At 57.3% G+C, this 20,074-nt stretch overlaps 1 protein-coding gene across 1 annotated transcript; it reads right to left on the bottom strand.

Moving 5' to 3' along the window:
* Nucleotides 1–1,401: 1,401 nt before the first annotated feature.
* On the bottom strand, nucleotides 1,402–18,545 carry TBC1D22B (TBC1 domain family member 22B). The gene is made up of 13 exons (XM_009902635.2): nucleotides 18,323–18,545; nucleotides 13,539–13,595; nucleotides 12,310–12,623; nucleotides 11,321–11,500; nucleotides 10,176–10,246; nucleotides 9,142–9,270; nucleotides 8,167–8,232; nucleotides 7,218–7,332; nucleotides 3,905–4,011; nucleotides 3,512–3,587; nucleotides 3,059–3,186; nucleotides 2,725–2,820; nucleotides 1,402–2,280 (listed from the first exon to the last, which is right to left on the bottom strand). The coding sequence occupies exons 1-13, from the start codon at nucleotides 18,376–18,378 to the stop codon at nucleotides 2,152–2,154; spliced, it is 1,524 nt and encodes a 507-aa protein (XP_009900937.2). The 5' UTR covers nucleotides 18,379–18,545; the 3' UTR covers nucleotides 1,402–2,151.
* Between the last annotated feature and the right edge of the window lie 1,529 nt (nucleotides 18,546–20,074).

The following is a 20,074-nucleotide window of genomic DNA, read 5'->3' on the forward strand; positions in this document are numbered from 1 at the left end:
TCCCAGCTGCAGCGGTGCCAGCCCCAGTGCTCACCTCCAGCCTCACCCCCATTGAGCCCAAGGGGGAGGACATGAGCCAGTGCCAGGAGCCACACCAAGAAACTTCCCCCCATAGGGCAGAGGGTGCCGGGGGATCAGTGTGAAGTGAGTCCTGCTTGGACTTCAACTTGCATTCAGTTGGACTTCAGTAATTAATAGGGGATAAAGAGTGACTGCAGGGAGCAGTAAGGGCTTGTCCTCCCACAAACTGCTCTCAGCAGCAGCAGTCACCCACCGTGGTGCAAAGAGCAAGGAAGGGGAGGGGGTTGGGAGGGTAGCTGATGTACCTCAACTCCCTCACCACCCACACTCCCCCCCAGCTCACTTGTTGGTTTGGGGTTTGTTGCTTTTCCCCCCTTTTGTTGTTGTTTAATTGGTGATGTTCTTACCTAGAGGATCCTTGAGGGCCTTTCCACCCTGGCATTCCCTGACAGGAGGGCTGCCAGCTCTGCCTGGCAGGCACACAGAGAGGCCAGGCTCTGAGAAGAACCACTCCAGGTTTGGAAGCAGTTTCTTGATACACTGTTTGGAGTTTTATTGGCAACAAGGCTCTGCCTTCCACATGCTCGGCCTCACGGCCTGCTGCCTCTTCCCACCGGGAGCAGCAACAGAAAGCAGAGGGCTCAGGATGCTCCACACCCTGCCCAGGTAGCCCCCAGGCAGCCCAGGGTGGCCTGGGTCCAGCACCCTCCACCCTCCTGGCACAGCCCAGACGGTGCCAGCCCGTGGGAACATCCCTGGTTGGTTTGATTTAAAAGCAGATGGCAGCAAGGCCTGGTCCTTGCCCGTCCCAGGAGGACGCGTACGTGGCTGCAGGGCTGGGGAGTGCTGGGGGCAGCCAGTGCTGGATCCAGGACGCTTCCCAGAGGCCCCCAGGCACAGCTCTGCCCTGCAGTGCTTGGAGGGGCACAAGCAGCCCGGATACCCTGTTTCCTCGACATGGCTCTTCCCTGCTTCCTGATGGAGCTTCCCTCTCCTTTCAACACCCAAATCCTCCTCACGGGGGAAGCCTTGAGAGCCGCATTTCCATCACACCTCGTCCTGGCAGCTCCAACACTGCAGCAACACCTTGGGGGCAGAAACTCGGCTCCAAGGCGCTCTCCACCGCTGGAGGGGTTCCAAAGCCCTCCAAGGCTGCCCCCAGGCATCTTTCCCAGGCATGGAGAGGGGTGAGGAGAAGGGGGTGCAGGTTATAAATATAAAATCATTATCTGCTACAAACAGAGACAGATATTGTACAGCTCTGACCCATATACACAAGAACACAATATACACACAATGCCTCGGAGGAGCTGCACAAGGGAGCTTCAGGAGATGCTGCTGCTCCCCTCCCAGCCCTCCCCCCTCCCCCCACAGCTGCACCGGAGGGGGTTGTACCGACAGCACATCAGCCACCAGGAGTCCCTTGGAGTGGTCAACCCATGCCTGGATGGAGCGAAGGCCCCAGCCCCTCCGTGCCCACTCCCCTGCCCTGGGGGAGAGGGAGGCAAAGGGGAGGAGAAGCAGAGGGCAGGCACGAGAGGCTCTCTCCTGAGCCCACAAAGTGCTTAGAGGTCTCTGGACCCTTGGAGCAAAGTTAGGCCCTGAGAGGAACTTCTTGCCCTGCTGCCCTCGGTGTGGGGGGAGGATTCTCCAGCCAGGCAGGTCTCTGATAAGGCATTTTCAGCTGGGAGATGGAGTGAGCAGGAGCAGACTGGGGCAGCACACGTGGCAGCAGGTTCACAGGAGGCAGCCAAGCCAAGGTGGTCCCAGCTGGACAAGCCCAGGGCAAGAAGTGGAGAGGACAGGAGGGCTTCCTCCTCGGCTCAGTTCATCTGGAAAGCTGCCCCCCCAACGTCTTCCCCCAAGCCCCTTCAAGCCTCTCTCCCTGGGTGGAGCCAGCAGCAGGGCCTGAAATACTGCAGGTGGTTGGAGTGGCACAGCCAGGGGCACGGAGTGGCAGCCAGGCACACGTTGAGAGTTAAGACAAGAGTTGATGTGAGCTTTGTACAGCGAGGAGCAGCTCCCAGCCGGAGTGTCCGAGGACTTGGGACGACAAAAATGCCACAGTGATCAGATTGGGCCAGGAGAGGGGGCGGGCAGGGGGCGGAGGAGGGGCTGGAGCCCTGGCACCTATCGGCGGTAATGGTTGGGGGCGTCTGCAAACATGTACTTGAGTCTGTAGGCTTCAGCCAGCAGCAGTCCGATCTCCTCGTTCCCCCAGTGTATCGTGGGCAGGTTCTGCAGCAACATCAGAAGGCCCTGCAAGAGGGGAAGGTGCTTGAAGGCAGAGGACAGCTGCAGAGCAGGCTCAGGGCTGGCACGACCAGAGGCAGCAGCACTTGGTGACTTTCATCCCCAGCCTCACAGCTCTGAAAGGCTCAGAGGCAGCTTTAAGATGTGCTGATGTCCAGATGTGAGTCAGTGCAGCTCCTCAAGTGCACACAAACCCCTTGAGGTAAAGGGTGCTGCCACTGTGCTAGAGCTGGACACCAGAAGGCAGACACTGAGGGACTTCTGATCAAAGCTGGAGCCCAGGGAGGAGCTGGCAGCTGAGGTCTGACCCCTCCCAGAGTCCTGCCCTGTGTGCTGAGGCTCAGCAGTGGCTTTCAGGCATCAGCTTTGAGAGGAACATTGATCATGTCCATGCTGGGCTCCCAGCCACAGCCAACTCCCTCCCTGCTGCCCCCAGCCCCAGGGACTCACCTGGAAGTCTTCCTCATCTAGGATCTCCTTCCTCCACTTGATCAAGAAGGCGGCGCAGACGTAGAGGTGGAAATGGGAGAACCCTTCTGGCTCCGACTGTGGACAGCAAACCCCTGGATCAGCTCCTGCAGCCCACCTGGAGCACAGCCTCCCCAGACACACATCCTGCTGGGCCACCTCTCACTCAGCTGACTACAAACACCCCAGGGCCACACTGCTTTGCTTGCCTCCTCTCCTTAGCTGCACGCTGCTGCCACAAGTCCTCCATGCCCAGCCCCTGGAGGGACGTGGTCCCAGAGCGGCCGGGGCAGGGGAGGAGCAGGAGGCTGCCTACCTGGTAGGTGTCCCAGAGGCGGATGGTGCAGCGCAGGGGCAGCTCCCTCATCAGCAGGTTGTTCATCCAGCGGAAGGCAAACTGCAGGTACTCGACCTCGTACCTCCTAAAGTGATTGTGTACCTGCTCTGGAACAGCACATGTCACCTGCACACCTGGGCACAGCTGTCCAGCCTGAGCCCCCACCTCCCAAACGCCTCCACACCTCCCCCTGTGCTACCCAGCATCACTGAATCACTGCAGCTGGCAGAGCCCTGTAAGAGCATCCAGTCCAACATCAACCCAACACCACCGTGGCCACTAAACCCCAAGTGCTATGGTCACACCTTGCTTGAACACCTCCAGGGACAGGGACTCCACCACCTCTCTGGGCAGCCTGCTCCAGGGCTCTGCCACTCTCAAAGTAAAGAAGTTCCTTCTCGTGTTGAGCTGGAAGATCCCCTGGTCACCTACCATCGATCCTGCTGACCAGCTCCTCCAGGGCTTTGACCTTCTTCTGGATTCCTGGCTGTGCAAAGGTGTAGTTATCCTGTGGAAAGAGGCCATGAGTCAGAAGCAGCAGCCCCAACAACAGCTAGAAACAACCCAAACCAGCTCCATAGGGACCCAAGACCACGCTGAGGCAAGGAGCACCAGCATCATCTGCCTGCTGTGAAGCCCCTAGCTGGGACAGAGCCAGCTGGACAGCCACAGCATCTTATTTCCACTGCATTTTACTCAGATTTAGCTTAGTGCAGGAGCAAAAATCTCCCTGCCACTGGGACATGCAGAGAGCTCAGCCAGCAGAGAGAGTGCTGCTGCCCCAGCAAGGGGAGAGAAAGCCTCACAGTCCCAGGAGAGGCTCACCTGGATCCCATCCAGCAGCTTGCTCATACACCAGAAGCTGTCTGCTTCAATGCTCCGCAGAACATCCTGCGACAGGTTGGTCACATCAAAGTTCTCCACATCCTCCTCTGCAAGACAGGGAGGAGGAAGGACATCAGGAGGCTCTGGGAGACACTGAGGGGCTTTATCAAGCCAAGGCAAGGCAAGCAGTACTACAAGGCTCCCTGCACAACGTGAGTGGCCTGCCCAAAGCAGAGCAGGGCACCCACACACTCACCTCCAGCACTGAAGGACCCAAAAGACTCAGCAGCCCTGATCCAAACCCAGCCCAGCTCCCCATAGGACCATGGGAGGAATTCCACAGTGCTGCTGCTGTGGTTCTCTCCTCAAGGGCTGTGCATGGTCAAAGCTCCCTGGTACCATATGGGACCATGTTTACTGGAGCAGATCCTGCCTTGGGCTCTGCCAGCTGGCAGCACCACTGAGAGCTGGGGGAGATGAGTTGTTCACTGCAGCCGGAAACCATGGGAGGAAACACTGCTCTTGGCCTGAGGCAGCACCAGGCAGCTCAGTTCCTCCTCCCAGCTGGATTCATCAGCATCATCCCAGGTCTGAAGCACAACAGAAGCACCCAGAAAGTGCCTGGCAACTCTGAGAAGCCATGAGGAAGAACTGCCAAAGCCTCAGAAGCCTCTACAGGAAGGCAGGACTCTGGGGCACAGTCACGAGGACCCAAAGGGGTGTAAACAGCTTCCTGGAGAGCAAAAAGGCTCTGAGTTAAATCCAGCATGAGCCTGACAGTAAAGCCAGCAGCTGAGGGACAGCTCAGCTTCACAGAGCTTCTCCTCCTCCTTCTGGAGCCTGGCTGACAGGAGAGCTTCAGCAGCCAGAAGCAGCCCTGTGCAGGAAGAGCCTTGCTGAGGGGGAAGTAGAGATTTGTGTTTTAATAACTGAGTGGACTGGGAGCTGAGCACACAAAAGTCAGTGGCAGCTCTGTCCCCAGAGGGCACTCCCAGAGGGCAAAAGGCTGCTCCTGCTTTTAAACAGACTCATGAGGCACCAGGAAGGGCAAGGGGAGAGCAGATGCCCCGAGGGTGGGATGGCAGTGAGGGTGGTGCTGGCCTGAGTGTGGAGCTGAGATCACCTGCTCCAGGCTAGGCTGACTTGAACCTGGAGGCTGGAGGACAACAGGCATGGGAAGGCAGTGGAAGGTGGGGAGGAGACAGCCAGGTCTGGCCCTCCTGGCTCAGCTGAGCCAAGCAGCTCTTTCCCTCCCTCCCTCCTCACCACGCTGCAGACAGAGGCCTCAGAGGGAGCTGTCACACCGCTAAATCCCATCAACAGATGCCACAGCTAAACTGGCCCAGTTCCAAACCCAGAGCACCAGAAATCCAGCCAAGCATCTTTGATCTTGCTTGTAAAGGAGAAGAGGGAGAGGCCAGGGCCGAGGGATGGAGCTGGGCCACCCTCCCGGCTCAGATAAGCTGCAGGGCAGCTGCTGCAGGCTGGCAGCGCTCACAGGTCCTGCCTGCAGGAGGATGGGAAGTGAGGAGCCAGCAGCTCCAGCACTGCTCTCACCTCCTCCTTCTCCTGTGAGTATTTTTCACTCACTGGTCCTGCAGGACCTGGAGAAGCACCATCCCCTTCCTCCCCACACCTGCTGTGGTGACAATGGAAGGGCATCAAGGCAAAGGCAGAGCAGCATGGCCAACAAACTGCTCCAGCAAGCGGAGGTTAATCCCTTTGGGAGTCTGCTGGGTACTGCTGACTCTGCTTCCTTGTTCATGTCAGAAGGAGCAATGGAAGCTGCCAAACTGCTCCCTGAATGTGCTGAATAGGCCACAGACCATCCCCTACCCAAACCACCCACCTTTTCCCTATGGATCCTTCTAGCCCTCTGTGGGAAGCCAGGGAAGCTCTCTGAAGGATATTGTAGGCCTTGGTCTAGTAACTGATAAATAGAGGAATCATCACCAACCAGACACATTCACCAGCTGGTGAGCACCAAGGAGAGATTTTAACTGAGCTGTAGAGGAGTTGCTGCCTGCAGATGCAATGCCTGCCCAAAGCATGGCTGAGGGGTTAGAAGTCTACAATGAACTTGGAGGTGGGGAGCAGTCCATGACCAGAGGCAAGCTTGCTTTGCAAGAAGCCACTGGATTGAAAAGGCAGAAGAGCAGGGTGTCAGCTGCCCAAAGAGAACAGCCTGTGAGTTCCCACCTCTGCCTGTCAGCTCCCAGTCACACACACAGGGTCCTGAGAGAGCTGTGAGGGTCCTGCTGAGTCAGCTGCTGCAGGAGACAGCCCTTCAAAAGCTCCAACACCAACATGCCAGGGAAGCCAGCAGGCAGCTAAGCAAAGGAGCCAGCTGGCAGCACAGTGGGGCTCTGCTAGCAGCCCACTCAGAGCAGGGGCAGGAAACACAGGAGGTGTGAGGGCAGAGCTGGTGCCAGCTTCCCAGAGCCAGCTTTCAAGGAAAGGTGAGGGAGACTCTTCCAGGCCAGCTGTACACACAGCTTTGAACAGGGAAGGTCCCTCAGACATTCTGACCCTGGAACCAACTCAACCAGGCAGCAAAGGTACAGGAGGAGGTCAGGCTGCATGGGACAGCTATGTGCCCTTGTGGCCAAGGTGGCAAATGGTCTCCTGGGGTGCACTGAGAGGAGTGTGAACAGCAGGTCAAGGATCCCTCTGTGGTCATGCCACATCTGGAGTACTGTGTCCAGTTGTGGGCTTCCCACTTCAAGAGAGACAGGGAACTACTGGAGAGAGTCCAGTGGAGGCTATGGGGATGATGAAAGGACTGAAACATCTCTCTGGGAGGAAAGGCTGAGAGCCCTGGGGCTGTTTGGCTGCAGAAGAGCAGCCCCAGAGGAGATCTTCTTAACCCTGATAAATATCTGAAGGGTGGGGTCAAGAAGAAGGGACCAGGCTCTTTTCACTGACGTCCTGTGATAGGATGAAGGGCAACAGATACAAACTGGAACCCAGGAAGTTCCACCTCAACATGAGGAGGAACTTTGCTATGGAGATGCTGGAGCCGGCTACCCAGAGAGGTTGTGGAGTCTGCTTCTCTAGAGGCTTTCAAGACCCATCTGGATGTGTTCCTGTGTGACCTGCCCTGGGTCATCCTGCCTGGACAGGGGGCTAGGACTGGATGACCTCCAGAGGTCCCCTCCAGCCCCTAGCATTCTCTGGTTCTATGCATCTCCAGCCTGGCACAGCTGCTGAAGAAAGGAGCCAGCACCCCCTCCAGGCAGGCAGGTTTGCACTTCACACCGTTTCCAGCAGCTGGAGAGGCAGCACCGTGCCTCAAACAGCAACTGTCACTTACCAACATACTCAGAGAGGAAGACAACAAAGAAGGGGGTGACCAGGTCATTGATGCCCTGCACATAGCCGCTGGCTGGGTGTCGGATGGCCCAGATGAACAGGATCCTCTCAAAGATCTAGGGAAGGAGGGAAAGCAGGAACCTGCATTAGCTGTGCACAGAGGAAAGGCAGGAGAGCAAAACTGCCAAGCTGAGGGAGCAGGGCTCGTGCACTGGCAGGCTTTCTGCAGCAGCACAGGGAAGGTAAGCAGCATACAGGTGCTAGGGGAGACTCTGCTATGATCCACAGAGCCCACACAGGCCAGCACACATCACAGAACGTTCAGACCAGGCTGCTCATCAAAGCCTCATCTCTGAGGAGAGGCAGAGCAGATCCAACCTGTCAAGTTCTAGGTGGTTAAGAGCCTTCCCTGCACAGGACAGGGCTGCTATCAGCAGGGCTGCAGACCTGGCTCAGCACCACGTGGACAGCCACTGCTGTTATCTGCTCCCAGCAGAGCTCCCAACACAGCAGCCTCCTCCCAGCCACCAGTGTTACTCCCAGACTGCCCCAGCCCCAGGACACCACACTCTGACACAGTATCCAGAAAGCACAGATGCCACACACCTCCTGGCCCCCTTCTCAAACCCAGCCCCGTCCAGGTTCCTCACAGACTGCTACAACAGAGGTTTTGTAGCAAACAGAACCTGCTCTGGCCCAAATGGCTTGAGTTTGTTTTGAAACAAAAGCTCCAGGCCTTTCACCAACTCCTGGCTACATCTCACCACAATAGAGCTGAGCTCATACCCCTGAGCTCCACACCTGATACCCTTCAGGAACACGGAAGAAGGTGCAACAGTTTCAGCAGGTATTTGCACCAGGCAGGAAAGTCTCCCCACAGAACTCACTATGGGCAGGGCTGGGCTAACCCCACACAGCAAGTGTGGAGCAGGAGCTTCCCTCCCTCTTACCTCCTGGACGAGTGGCTGCTGGAAGAGGGGGATGAGTGGGTTGGTCCTTGGAATGTCGATGTGGATCTGGAATAGAGGGTAGGTTGCACACACCAGCTGTGAACTCCAGGGGCACAGTAACCCATCACAGGCTAACAGGGAAATCCACCCCTCTGTACTCCCCCCCAGGCCACAGCTGCACTTGCTGACAAGCACAGGGAGGGTTACAGATGATGCCTGTGCTGAGGACATCAGGTACAGCTCTACCTCCAGTCTGCCCTGCTCAGGTGTGGGCAAGTGGTCAGAGCTGGGGTCTGAAACACAGCAATTTAGAGAAGGTTTAAACTAATACCTGTAAGAAGGCAGAAACAGAAGAGGAGGAATCTTAGAATGGTAGGGGTTGGGACCTGTAGAGACCATCCAGTCCAAACCCTCCTAGGCCAAGGTCACACAGGAACACATCCAGGTGGGTCTTTAAAGTCTCCAGAGAAGGAGACTCCACAACCTCTCTAGGCTCCAGCACCCTCACACCAGAGAAGCTTCTCCTCATGCTGAGTTGGTACCTCCTGTGTCCCACCTTCTATCAACTCTTCCTTCTCCTATCACTGAGGACCACCAGAAAGAGCCTGCCACCTTCACCTCACCCCCCACCCCTCAGATATTGATAGCCATTGATCAGATCCCCTCTCGGCCTTCTCTTCTCCAGACTAAACAGCCCCAGGGCTCTCAGTCTTTCTTCATAGGAGAGATGTCCAAGTCCCTCCATCATCCCCACAGCTCTCTGTGGGACTCCCTCCAGCAGATCCCTGTCCCTCTTGAACTGGGGAGCCCCAGACTGGACAGAGTATCCCAGGTGTGGGCTCACCAGGATGGAGCAGAGGGAGGAGAACCTCCCTCGGCCTGCCGGCCACACTCTCCTTGCCGCACCCCCCAGGTGGAGAGGGAGGAGAGGGCCTGCAGCAGGGGAGAAAGGCCTGCGGGAGGCAGCAGCGATACCTGCCGGTAGGTGTCCTGGTGGTGCTCCTCGTTGCGGGAGTCGTAGTACTGCTGGATGAAGCCGAAGTACTCCTCGCGCTTGCGCTGCAGCGTCAGCTTCCGCCGCTCCGTGTTGGCCGGGAGGTAGCCCTGCGGCGGCACAGCTCCTCTCAGGGCAGACCCTGGCTTCCCACACCACAACCCCCCCGAAACCCTGCCAGGCAAGCTGGAAACACGAGGCACAGGGACTCGGGGCTGGGCTCTCCCAGGCGCCTCCGCTGCTCTGGGAGCAACGCGAGGCCGTGGGGCTCAGCTTCCTGACATGGAGTGAGCCACAGATGCATAGAATCAATGGCTTGGGTTGGAAGGGGCCTCAAAGATCATCTAGTGGCAACCCTTCTACTGGACCAGCTTGCTCAAAGCCCCATCCAACCTGTCTTTGAATGCTTCCAGCCTCCACAACTTCTCTGGGCAACCTGGTCCAGTGCCTCAGCACCCTCATGGGGAAGAATTTCCTCCTGAAGTCTAATCTAAATGGAGCTTCCTCCAGCTTGAAGCCACCACCCCTCACCCTGTCACTCCATGCCTTTGTAAAAAGTCCCTCTCCAGCTTTCCTGTAGCCTCTTTCAAATAGTAGAAGGTCTTTTAGGAGCCTTCTCTTCTCCAGGCTGAACAACCCCAATTCTCTCTGCCTGTCTTCATAGAGAGGTGCTCCAGCCCTCAGATCATCTTCATGGCCTTCTCTGGACCTGCTCTAATAGCTCCATCTCCTTCTTGTGGTTGGGGCTCCACAGCTGGACACAGTTATCCAGGTGGGATCTCACCAGAGCCAGGGCAAAGGGAGAAAATCATCTCCTAGGACCACTCTGGCCCTGGTGCTCCAAGAGGACACAGCAATTACACCCCCTGGCCAAAAACCCCTCCCAGCTCACCCTGGGCTGGGCACAGCCACGACAAGAGCAAACCTAGCTCTAGACACACAGAGTTCTAGGAGTGCATGTCCCAGGCTCAGCACATTCCTCCCAGAGTCCTGCATCCCAGCTCCAGGTACTCACTGAGAGGAGACGCCACGTCACGGGCCGGACCTCTCTGGGCACCCCAGGCCAGCTGCACTTCCTCAGCTCATCTGCAAACGGACAGTGGTGGCAATGGATTAGATCCTAGGCACGTCCAGGCACCACTACAACCTAGAAGGAGAGGAAAGCCCAGTCTGCTCCTGCAGGCTCTGGAGACAGCCTCAATCAATCACAGATCAAAGAATGTTAGGGGCTGGAAGGGACCTCAAAAGATCATCCAGTCCAACCCCCCCCTGCCAGAGCAGATCACACAGAAACACATCCAGACAGGTTTTGAGTATCTCCAGAGAGGGAGACTCCACAACCCCCCTGGACAGCCTGCTCCAGGGTTCTGTCACCCTCACAGTGAAAAAATTCTTCCTCCTGTTTCCATGGAATTTCCTCTGCCTCAGCTTCCACCACTGCCCCTTGTGCTGGCATTGGGCATCCCCCAGCAGAGCCTGGCTCCGGCCTCTGGGCACTCACCCTGCACAGCTTTATCAATGTGAATGAGGTCACCCCTCAGCCTCCTCCTCTCCAAGCTAAAGAGCCCTCAGCTCCCTCAGTCTCTCTTCATCAGGAAGATGTTCTACTCCCTTCATCATTCTTGTGGCTCTGTGCTGGACTCTTTCAAGCAGTTCCCTGAGGTCCTTATTGAACTGAGGGGCCCAGAACTGGACACAATATTCCAGATGCAGCCTCAGCAGGGCAGAGTAGAGGGGGAGGAGAACTTCTCTCACCTACTAACCACAGCCCTTCTAATATACCCCAGAATGGCATTGACCTTCCTGGCCACAAGAGCTCATTGCTGGCTCAGGAAGGCTCCACCTCAGCAGTGTCTGGGGATGTGGGTCTGCAGCGAAGGGAGCAGAGACGATTTCAGCTCTGCCTAGGCATGGAACTGGTGCTGGCTGCAAGGGCTCCTGAAATGCCAGAGCCTCAGTTCTCATGCACAGCCCAAAAGCCCCCAGTGAGATGGAGAAAGACTGGAAACAAACAGAGAGCTGGTAGAGGACAGAGCAGCTCACGCAACCACCCCACCTGCTTCAGGCTATCATCAGCTCTGCTCCAGCGGGGGGAGAAGATGACATATGCCTGAGGCAGGCAGCAGGCCCCCTCCTCCACCTCCCCCTTCCCACACTCACCCAGGTCTGTGTTGTGGCTGGAAAGGAGCTGTCTGAACTTCTCCAGGCGAGTTTTCTCCCGCACTGTCATGGGGGGAGCCCCCGAAGCGTTTTGGTCGGAGATGCGAGCGACGAGAGGAATGACAGGGCGGAGGGGAAGGGACTGCTGCTTCTGGAGGGGGGTCCTCACACAGGCCTCCTCTGCAAGGGGTAGAAGGGGAAAAGCTGCAGCTCCAAACCCTAACCTTGCTCCTCTGGTCACTGGCAGTGAATTGCCAATGCAGATTTTTGTCCCTCTCTTCCCCAGCCCCAGCAAGCAGAGTGCTGCTGGCACACTTGAGGGATCAGTTGGTTTGCAGGCTTCTCTTGGGGCTCTTCCATCATTTCCCCTTCCCCTCCTTCCTCCTGCATCCAGTGGCTGCCAGTGGACCAGCCTTCCCTCTTTCCATGGGAAGCTATGGGCAGGAGCTGTGGGAATCCCAGAACTGATCTGGTCTGCTTGCCACTGATCTAAGCAGTGATAGAGCTAATAGTTAGAGCAGAGAGAGGGGGTGACAGGCTGCCAATGCCACCTTCTGGCAGCAGGGACCTGCTGGGTTCCTGCCACAGCAAAGGCACAAGGCAGAGAGAGCAGAAGCTGATGCTGCTCAGTTCTCTGCCCAACTTGGGCTCCATAGGGCCTCATCCAGACCTTTACTAAGAGCAACTACAGGAACCCAAAGGAAGCAGTGAGCAAGAACTTAAAGAGATATCTCCAAAATCCCTTAGCACCCAGCCCATGGGATGCTCTGGGACAGACATGCCTGTCTGCAGGACACTGAGCAGCAGAGGACACTGAAGCACTAAGGCCACACCTCCAACAATGGCTCCTTGGAGTACAAGCTGCTACAAGGAGGCAAAGGCTTCACACAGACTGTGCCACAGCCCATAACATGCAAGTAGAAGTAAGAAGCTTAGTTCAGTGGTCAACCAGGAGAGCCCTGGAGCAGGAGGCTGCTCCTGGCTCTTACCAGATGCCCTGGAGAGCTGGGCCTCACTGCTGGACTTGATGACCTTGCAGTTGGTGGGCACCTCGCTGAGAGTAGACTGCGCCCGCTCAGGTTTCGCTCGCAGCTTGCTGTGGTTCTCCAGAACCTGGACTGCTGTGGCCTTGGCCACTTTAGAGTTCAGAGTTTGCAAAGAAGAAGAGGAGGAAGAGAAGTCCTCATCTTCATCATCCCCGATGTCCCAGGCATCGCTGGTGTTGCGAGCAAACTCGTGGAAGCTGGAGGCCTTCTTGCTCTTCAGAGGCAGCGCGTTGGTCTTGGAGCGGTCCTTGATGAAGCTGCAAGTGAGAGAGAAACACTGTCAAAGCCATGCTGACAGAGCAGTCCACTTCACTTCCTTCCTTATGTCATCACTCCAATCCCTTCTCCCAGCTTTCCCATTCCTCCTCCTCCCAAACTCAAGAATTTGTTAAGCCTCTCTGGGCTGCCAGGAGGCAGAGTCCAAGCTGGTATGACAGGGCACAGAGGCCACAGTGCCAGCACACAGCTGGAGAGCTGCCAGGCTTGCTGCTCAGAAGGGCAAAAGGAAGAGAGGTGCAATTCCTTCAGCTCTGCCTCCTCCCACCCTAGAGAAAACCAGCAAATTAACACCCCCAGAAAAGCCCTGGGACCTGGGCAGAGGCATCTCAGAGGTCAGACACAGCCAGTCTGTGCTCGTGGACACTCCAAAACACCTGTGATGGCTCCCAGCAGCCTGGTTCTTTTCTTGGGCACAGGAGGAGCCTTTGCAGTTACCCTTCAGCCACAGGAGGCAAAGTCCACCTCCTGAGGCGTCACAGACCAGAGGGAACCTTCATGGCCACAGGGAGACACGGAGCAGCTCAGCTCTGCTCTGCCAGGGAGTGAGGGTCCTGTGGTTCCACAGCCTTGCAGCTGCTGGGCAGCTTTACCTCCCCTTCCCTTCGTTCTGCCTCCAAAGGGGAGCAGAGGGCTCAATCACCACTGTTCAGAAACATGCCTGCCTCCTTTGATGTGGCTGGTCTGATAAGAATCCTGGCCACAAAGGGGTGTGAGCAGATAAGCCTTCCCTGGAAGCCCTTGCAGAGCTCCGGGCAGCCCCACGTGCCGCTGCTGCCCTTCCCAGCTGGGACACCGCAGGGCCAGAAGATGCTGGAGACCTCCTCCTGCCGCAGGGCTGAGCCCAAGCCCTGCAAAGCCTCGTGGCCTGCGTCTCCAGAAGGTAAAACACTCACTTCTTGGTGAGCCGGGGATCCAGCGGAGGATGCTGCGCTCCATAGACAGGTTGAATGCTGCAGGGAAGGGACAGAACAAGTCAGGAGGCAAAGCAAAGAGCCCTGGAGCAGCCCTGAGCAAGCTCCTCAGCCTAGACCTGCCTCACGCTCCTTGTCATCTGTCAGGAGCTCAACAGAGACCAAACCCAACTTCAATCACCTCCTCTCTTCAAAGCCTTAGATCCAAAGTGCCACATTCAGCTGAAGATTTGCTCTTTGCAGGAGCAAAGAGAAGCTTTGTTTAAACTCTTAAGTTCTCTCCAGCCTGAGCTGGGATTTGGAGATCTCCTCTTTTTTTGCACCTCTGGTTCACTGAGGACCACGTGTCTCAGCCCCCCTGCCTTGACACACCAGCAAGGGGATTTCCAGGTTTGGGAATTCACCCTTTGGAGCCCTGCAGGACAGGGAAGGGCTCTGGCCACTGACACTGCATAACTTGCTGGAAGGTTTGAACCCCGCAATGGCCCTTGGGCTCGTAGCCAACACTAGGACGAAGCAGCCTCTGGCACAGGACAGTTTGACCTGGGTCCAAATCCCAGCTTATCAATTCCCTTCCTACGTGGCCTGAAATGAGTCACTGCATCCCAGTCCCTCAGCTCCTCTCCCTGTGGAATGGGACTCAAGGGACAAGGAGCCCAAGGGCTGCAGGTCCTCAGAGAGGAGCTATTAGATGAGTGCTCATCACTAGTTTTACAGGCTCTGGACATGAGAGAGGGATCCTCAGTTGTCACCTCCATATAGGTAACTATCACAGCCACCCCACCCTGAAAAACCATCTCTGGAAATCAAATCCTCCCCATTCCCTGGTACACAGCACAGGCCCAGGGCCCACAGCACAGACAAGGGCCCATTCAGAGCTGGCACACAAGGGACAAGCTCCTCTTGGGTCAACAGAGCTGGCCTGGTTTCCAGGAGCTGCAGATGCTGCCTGGCAGTAAACCGAGCAGAGCCCAGCCATGTAGGAGGGGGATGGCAGCCTGGTGCAGCTGGAAAACACTCTGGGAACCAGTTGATGATGAGGAGGTGGCAGCAACAGGCCCAGCTGGCAGGGAAGAGATGCAGAGATCCAGGCCAGAGGCTGAGACTGGAAACAACCAGAGCAACATGCTGGTGGTGAAGCCTGGTGAGGGGTGGGCTCGCTGCTGGAGCAGCAGTCCCACGTGGCTGGAAGCACTGGAAAGGTTCCCTGTGTTTACCCACCAGTGAACCAGCCTAGAAAGAGTTTGCTGACTAATTAGCATCTTGGAGTCAGGACAGCTATTAAGCAGAGATACCCCCGTGGGTGGGCATAGCAAGCAGATTATCAAGAGTGAGAAAAAACAACCCCTCCAGATCAGTGCTGCTTCCCAGTGACTCACAGCAGCTCCCTGCAGAAGAGGAACCAGCAGAGCCTCTGCTGGTGCTCGGCGCCAAGCTCGGAACAGCAGCCACAATGCTGCTCCTCCGTGGGGGGATCCACACACTGCTGAGCCTGAACTTCAGCAGCAGAGTGAATGATGTGTGTTAGAGACACAGGAGGGGATGTGGCAGCCAGCTGGGGTGAGGAAACCCTTTCCTGGGGCTCTGAAGCAACAGGCTGATGCCTTCGGTGGCTAGCGGCTGACACAGCAGCGGAGGGTCCCACCTCCCATGCAGCAAAATCCAGACTCCTTCAAACCAAGCATCCTGAGCTGATCTAACTGCACAGCCATCAGCCTGTACTCCCACGAAAGCAGCTGAAGAGGACAGTCTCATTTCCAGCAGGTAACAGAGGCAGGGCTGAACACCACCATGCTGCCCTGGAGAACTGCAGCTGCTGCATGAAGCAGCTTTGCCCCTGTGCTTGTCCCATCTCTGCCAATTCTCTGCCCTATCCACCCAGGCAGAGGATGCAACAGGTTGGACAGGAGGATTGTAAATGCTCTGAGGTATGCAACAGGTGACCTCCAAGACACACAAGTACATGCACAGCTGCCAGACAGCAAGCTTGTGCCACGGTGTCTGATCCTGCTCCTTCAGCTCACGTCCCTGCAGCCGCCTCCCCACAGATGCTGCAGCTCCACACCAAGCTGCATCACCACATCCTGCTGCCACACCTGAGGAAACTGAGGCAGAGTGACACCACCAAGAGATGCTCAGTAACTTTATTTCCTCACTCTTGCCTGGTTTTGCAGCTCAACTAGAATGAATCTGCTGTCTCCAAGCTTGACTCCCTGTCTGGAGATGCCTTTGCCCAACTTCTGCATGGGCAGAAAGCTGGGGGCAGGCATCACCTCTCAGCAAACACATCACTGAATCAGGAGCCAAGAAGAAAGCTGATGCTGTACTCCCAAACTGAATGGACAAGTCTCTTTGGGACAGCTATCTCCTGTTACCTCTGTGGCTAGTGTCTGGTACAACTGCTGACTGACAGTGCTTGGCACAACAGCCATGGTAGCTGTGTTACACCACTCACCAGGAGATCATTGTGTGGGTTCCTCACATGGCAGCAGAAAGCTGCAAATCCATGAAAGCTCAGTGCCACTTGGGACACAGATTTAACCTTAGCAGGCTCTCTTTCTCCCCTTTTAAACACCCCTCCCAGGGGCCTGGCTGCTCTCTTCAGGGCAGGAAATAAACAGCCCACCACACAGGGTAAGACACGAAACCAACCTGCCAGCACACCCCCAGAAAATGACTGGGGTGAGAACTCCCAGTGCAAAACAACCCCCAGGGCAGTACTGGAAACAGGAAACAAGATTTGCTCCTTCTGCCACCCTAAATCTGCAGGCACAAAGCACTGACTAACAGCTAACACAACCAGTGACCAAATCCACAACGTGTGGTGGAAAAGGAAGCTAACACAGACTCCAAACCTTCACAAAGCCTCCCTCTGCCAGCTTGTCAGGGCAAAGGAAGGCAAGAGCCAAGAATCTCCACAGGAGGATGTCCCAGTGCTCAGACAAAGAAGAAGAAAAGGAGCTTCACATCTAGTGACCATGGATGCAGCACGTCCCACCTCCACCCTTCACGGCTGCGTGGCCCAAGCCCTGTCAGTATCTGTCCCTGGAAAGGACCAGCAGGCTGGGTGTTCAGAGGTGGTAGCAAGGCTCCTGGACAGCAGCAGGATATTTGCCAAGCAGCCAGTTAGGAACAGGAACTTTGCCAAAAACTTGATGTTGGGAGAGCATTGTCTAGGCAGGACCTGCTGCCTCCCAGACCGGTTCACCTGGTTTGAGCTTTCCAAGCTGAAGCCCCAAGTCAGGCACTGCAGGAGCGAGATGCTGTCTAAGACCCTCAGCTGGGAGCACGCTGTGACCCCTCTGTAAGTGATGAGAGACAGAACGACCCAGAGAGAGCACAACATTTGCTTCCCCCACGAGCAGAAGGGACGTGGAGGGTTTGCTGCTTCCCCTTTGCTTGCCACAGCCCTGGATTGTCCCAGCAACCTGAGGGAGCCGGCACAGAGGGAAACTGGGGGAACTGAGGGAAAGCAAATTAGAAAGAGAGATTTAACTGGCCCAGCAGGATTTAGAGCCAAGTAAGCATTTCAGACTGCGTCCACACACCAAGAGGGGAAGGGCAGGGTTCAGATAAGGCAAATGAGAGCAAATGTGAAGAGCAGACAGGCACAGCACTTGTGAAAGCCTCCCCAGGGAGGTGGGCATCTTCTCCCTGTGGCAGCCTTGCTCCCAAGGCCTTGAAGGAAGCATCTTGTCCATCACCACCAGCCTCTTCTTCCTGAACACCACCTGAATCAGACATTTTACTTGTTTCTCCCAACTCTGGCTGAGAGTGCCTTGACAGCAAGCAGGACACTACAGCCTGAGGAACCAAAGCAGGGGAGCTGCACACAGCGAGCCCCCCCAGCCCATCGTACTGAGTAGAGGTGGACTGGGAGTGACATCCCACACAGCAGAAGATAATGAGGGGTTACATGCACCCTAAGGGGGGCACCCTGGGATAAAGCTGATGCCACCCATGGCAACACATCTAAGGGCTTTGAAAAGGGATGAGATTTATTCAGTATCAGTGGAAAGGAGACTGGTACAACCTTGGCTCCAAGGCCACCCTAGATGGGCCTCCAAAGCCATTGCACCCTGCTTCCTGTGGGGCAGAAGGTGCACAGAGGGGTCCCCGTAGCCCCCACACTGCCCTACAGACAATAGGGCAATCCTGGCACTAACCTTGACCCTCACACAGCAGGACATCCTCCAGCAGAATTCCCCTACCCCATAGCCTGAAATACCCCTGGCATCCCCCTCTAGGGCAGAGGAGAGCTTTGCTCCCCCCCAGCTAACTCCCCTACACCATAGCCAGGGTGAGTGCTCCTGGTATCACCACACTCCTGCAGGGGATACCCTCAGGATCCCCAGCCCCATAGCCAGTGTGGAGAGGCCTGTTATTCCCCCACCATTGCAGGGCCCCCTAGTCCCATAGCCAGGGGGGATACCCTTGGTAACCCTCCAACCTTGCAGGGGGGAAACTGAGGCTTCCAACCAGATTCGCAGCCCCACTGCCATGGTGGATACCCTTGGCATCCCTCCATCGTTGCAGGGGGTACCCCAGGCCTCCCTGCCCCACAGACAGGGCAGATACCTCTGGTATCCTTCCACCTTTGCAGGGGGTACTCTGGGGCCTCAGCCCCACAGCCAGGACGGGTGCCCCTGACAGCCCCTTCCCGGAGCAGAGCGGCTGGCTCTACCTCCCCTACCCAACAACCTCCTGACTGAGGCCTTTGCAACAGTCCCCGGAGGGCGGACGGTACGGGTCGGGCCCTCTCTCACCTGCCCGGCAGCTTGGCGCTCCTCTTCCAGAACTGCCTGCCGCTCTCGGCCGCCATGGCGGAGTGGAGGGGCGGACCCGGCCGGCCAGCCAGCGAGCGAACGAGCCCACCGGCCGGCCGGCCCCGCGGCGCAGCGGCGGAGCGCGGAGGAAGGCTGCGGCCCCCCCGCAGGCCGCCTCACCGCCACCCGCCCGCAGCCCCTGGCGGCGCCATCTTGGTTCCGGGCGGGGAGAGCGCCGCCATTGGCCGCTTCGGGCAAGGTATCGCGGATGGGCCAATGGCGAGGGGGAGGAGGGAATGACGTAACTGAAGGGGCGGGGTCTGAGGGGCTGGAGGCGGGGCTATGTGGCGCGGGAGAGACTTCGAGGGGGGCAGGATAAATCATTCCGCTCCGGGGAAAAGAAAATAACATTAGGGGGTATGGAGTGGGACGGGAAAACGACGGTGGACAGCGAGGGGAGATGAGGGACCCTGAGGCGAGGAGGGTGGGGATGGCTAAACACTGCCCTCTGGAGGGGGAGGGACCATTCACGCTGCGGGGGAACACGGGTGGACACGCCCAGCAAGCACCTGGGCGAGACCATCGGGAGGCGGTGGGGAGGAACAGCCCACAGGGAGCCCGTGGAGAGAACTATCCGCGGGGCAGGGGGGCCGCGCCGAGGGTGGCAGGGCTCGGCCGTGTCCCTGTGCCGCCGAGAGGTGGCTTTGCTGCCGGCCGCGGCTGTCGTGGTCCCCTCGAGGATTCAAAGTCGTTTGGGGCCATTTGCAGCTCTCAGCAGAGTCCCGGTGCCGTGGGTCCCCTCATAACCACAGCTGGTGTGAGAGAGAAGCTGCCATTTTGGGGCAACCCGTGAGGCACGAGTGGGCACCCCCTCAATAAAGGGGGTTGAACTGGGGAAAATCCCCCAGAGATGTCGAAAAAACTCCACTAACGTTAAAAAAATAAAAAATAAAGTACAAACTTTCCAAGCGACGTGGGACCCGCCAGCCCTAGAGACACTGCCAGCCCCCTCATGCCCTGCCATGAGGGCAGCCGGCAGCCATGGGGACGCGCTGGGGTCAGGGGTGGACAGGGCAGGGGAGATGCTGTGGCTGTGGGCATGGGGCTGTGCGTGCTCGGGTGAATGCGCGGCTGCCTCGCAAAGGTCAGGGCTGCCAACACGGCTGTCCCCCACATGAGTCAGTTCCTCATGAGGTGCTTCAGTTCTCCCTGCTTCAAAGAGCAGCACGACGTCGTGAGGGGAGCTGGGCGTCCCTGGGGTTGGCTCAAGTGTGGTGGTCATGGGGAAAGGGATAATTGCCACCCCCGGCTCAGCCTCCTGGCTAGAGCGGGTGCACAGGGCTCCACCGAGGGTCAGGTCCTGGCTTGGCAGGATCGTGGCTCCTGCTAAGCACTTGGGGAGAGACTTGGGAGAACCTTTCAGGACGCAGGAAGGTTGGGAGCATTCAAAAATAAGGAAGAAAAGCGAAAAAGCAGGCGCGGGTCGGCTGTCCTCTTTCGGGCGGACAGGGCTGACAGCAGAGGGCGGCACAGCCTCATCGCAGGGCCTGGCACCTGCCGGCTTTGCCCTGACCTAACCTGTGGCTGCTCCTTCCCTTGCCATCAGCTGCTCTCCAGGGACAGAGAGGTATTTCGGGGGAGGGCAAAGCAAGCCCAAGACTGGCAGCAAGCCCAGGATCTCTGGCAGTGACACCAGGCGCTCCGACAGCTTTCGATTCTGAACAAGAATGAAAGCTGAGAGGGAGAACTCAG

The sequence above is a fragment of the Dryobates pubescens genome, chromosome 35 (genome assembly GCF_014839835.1).
Source record: "Dryobates pubescens isolate bDryPub1 chromosome 35, bDryPub1.pri, whole genome shotgun sequence".
Classification (NCBI taxonomy): domain Eukaryota; kingdom Metazoa; phylum Chordata; class Aves; order Piciformes; family Picidae; genus Dryobates; species Dryobates pubescens.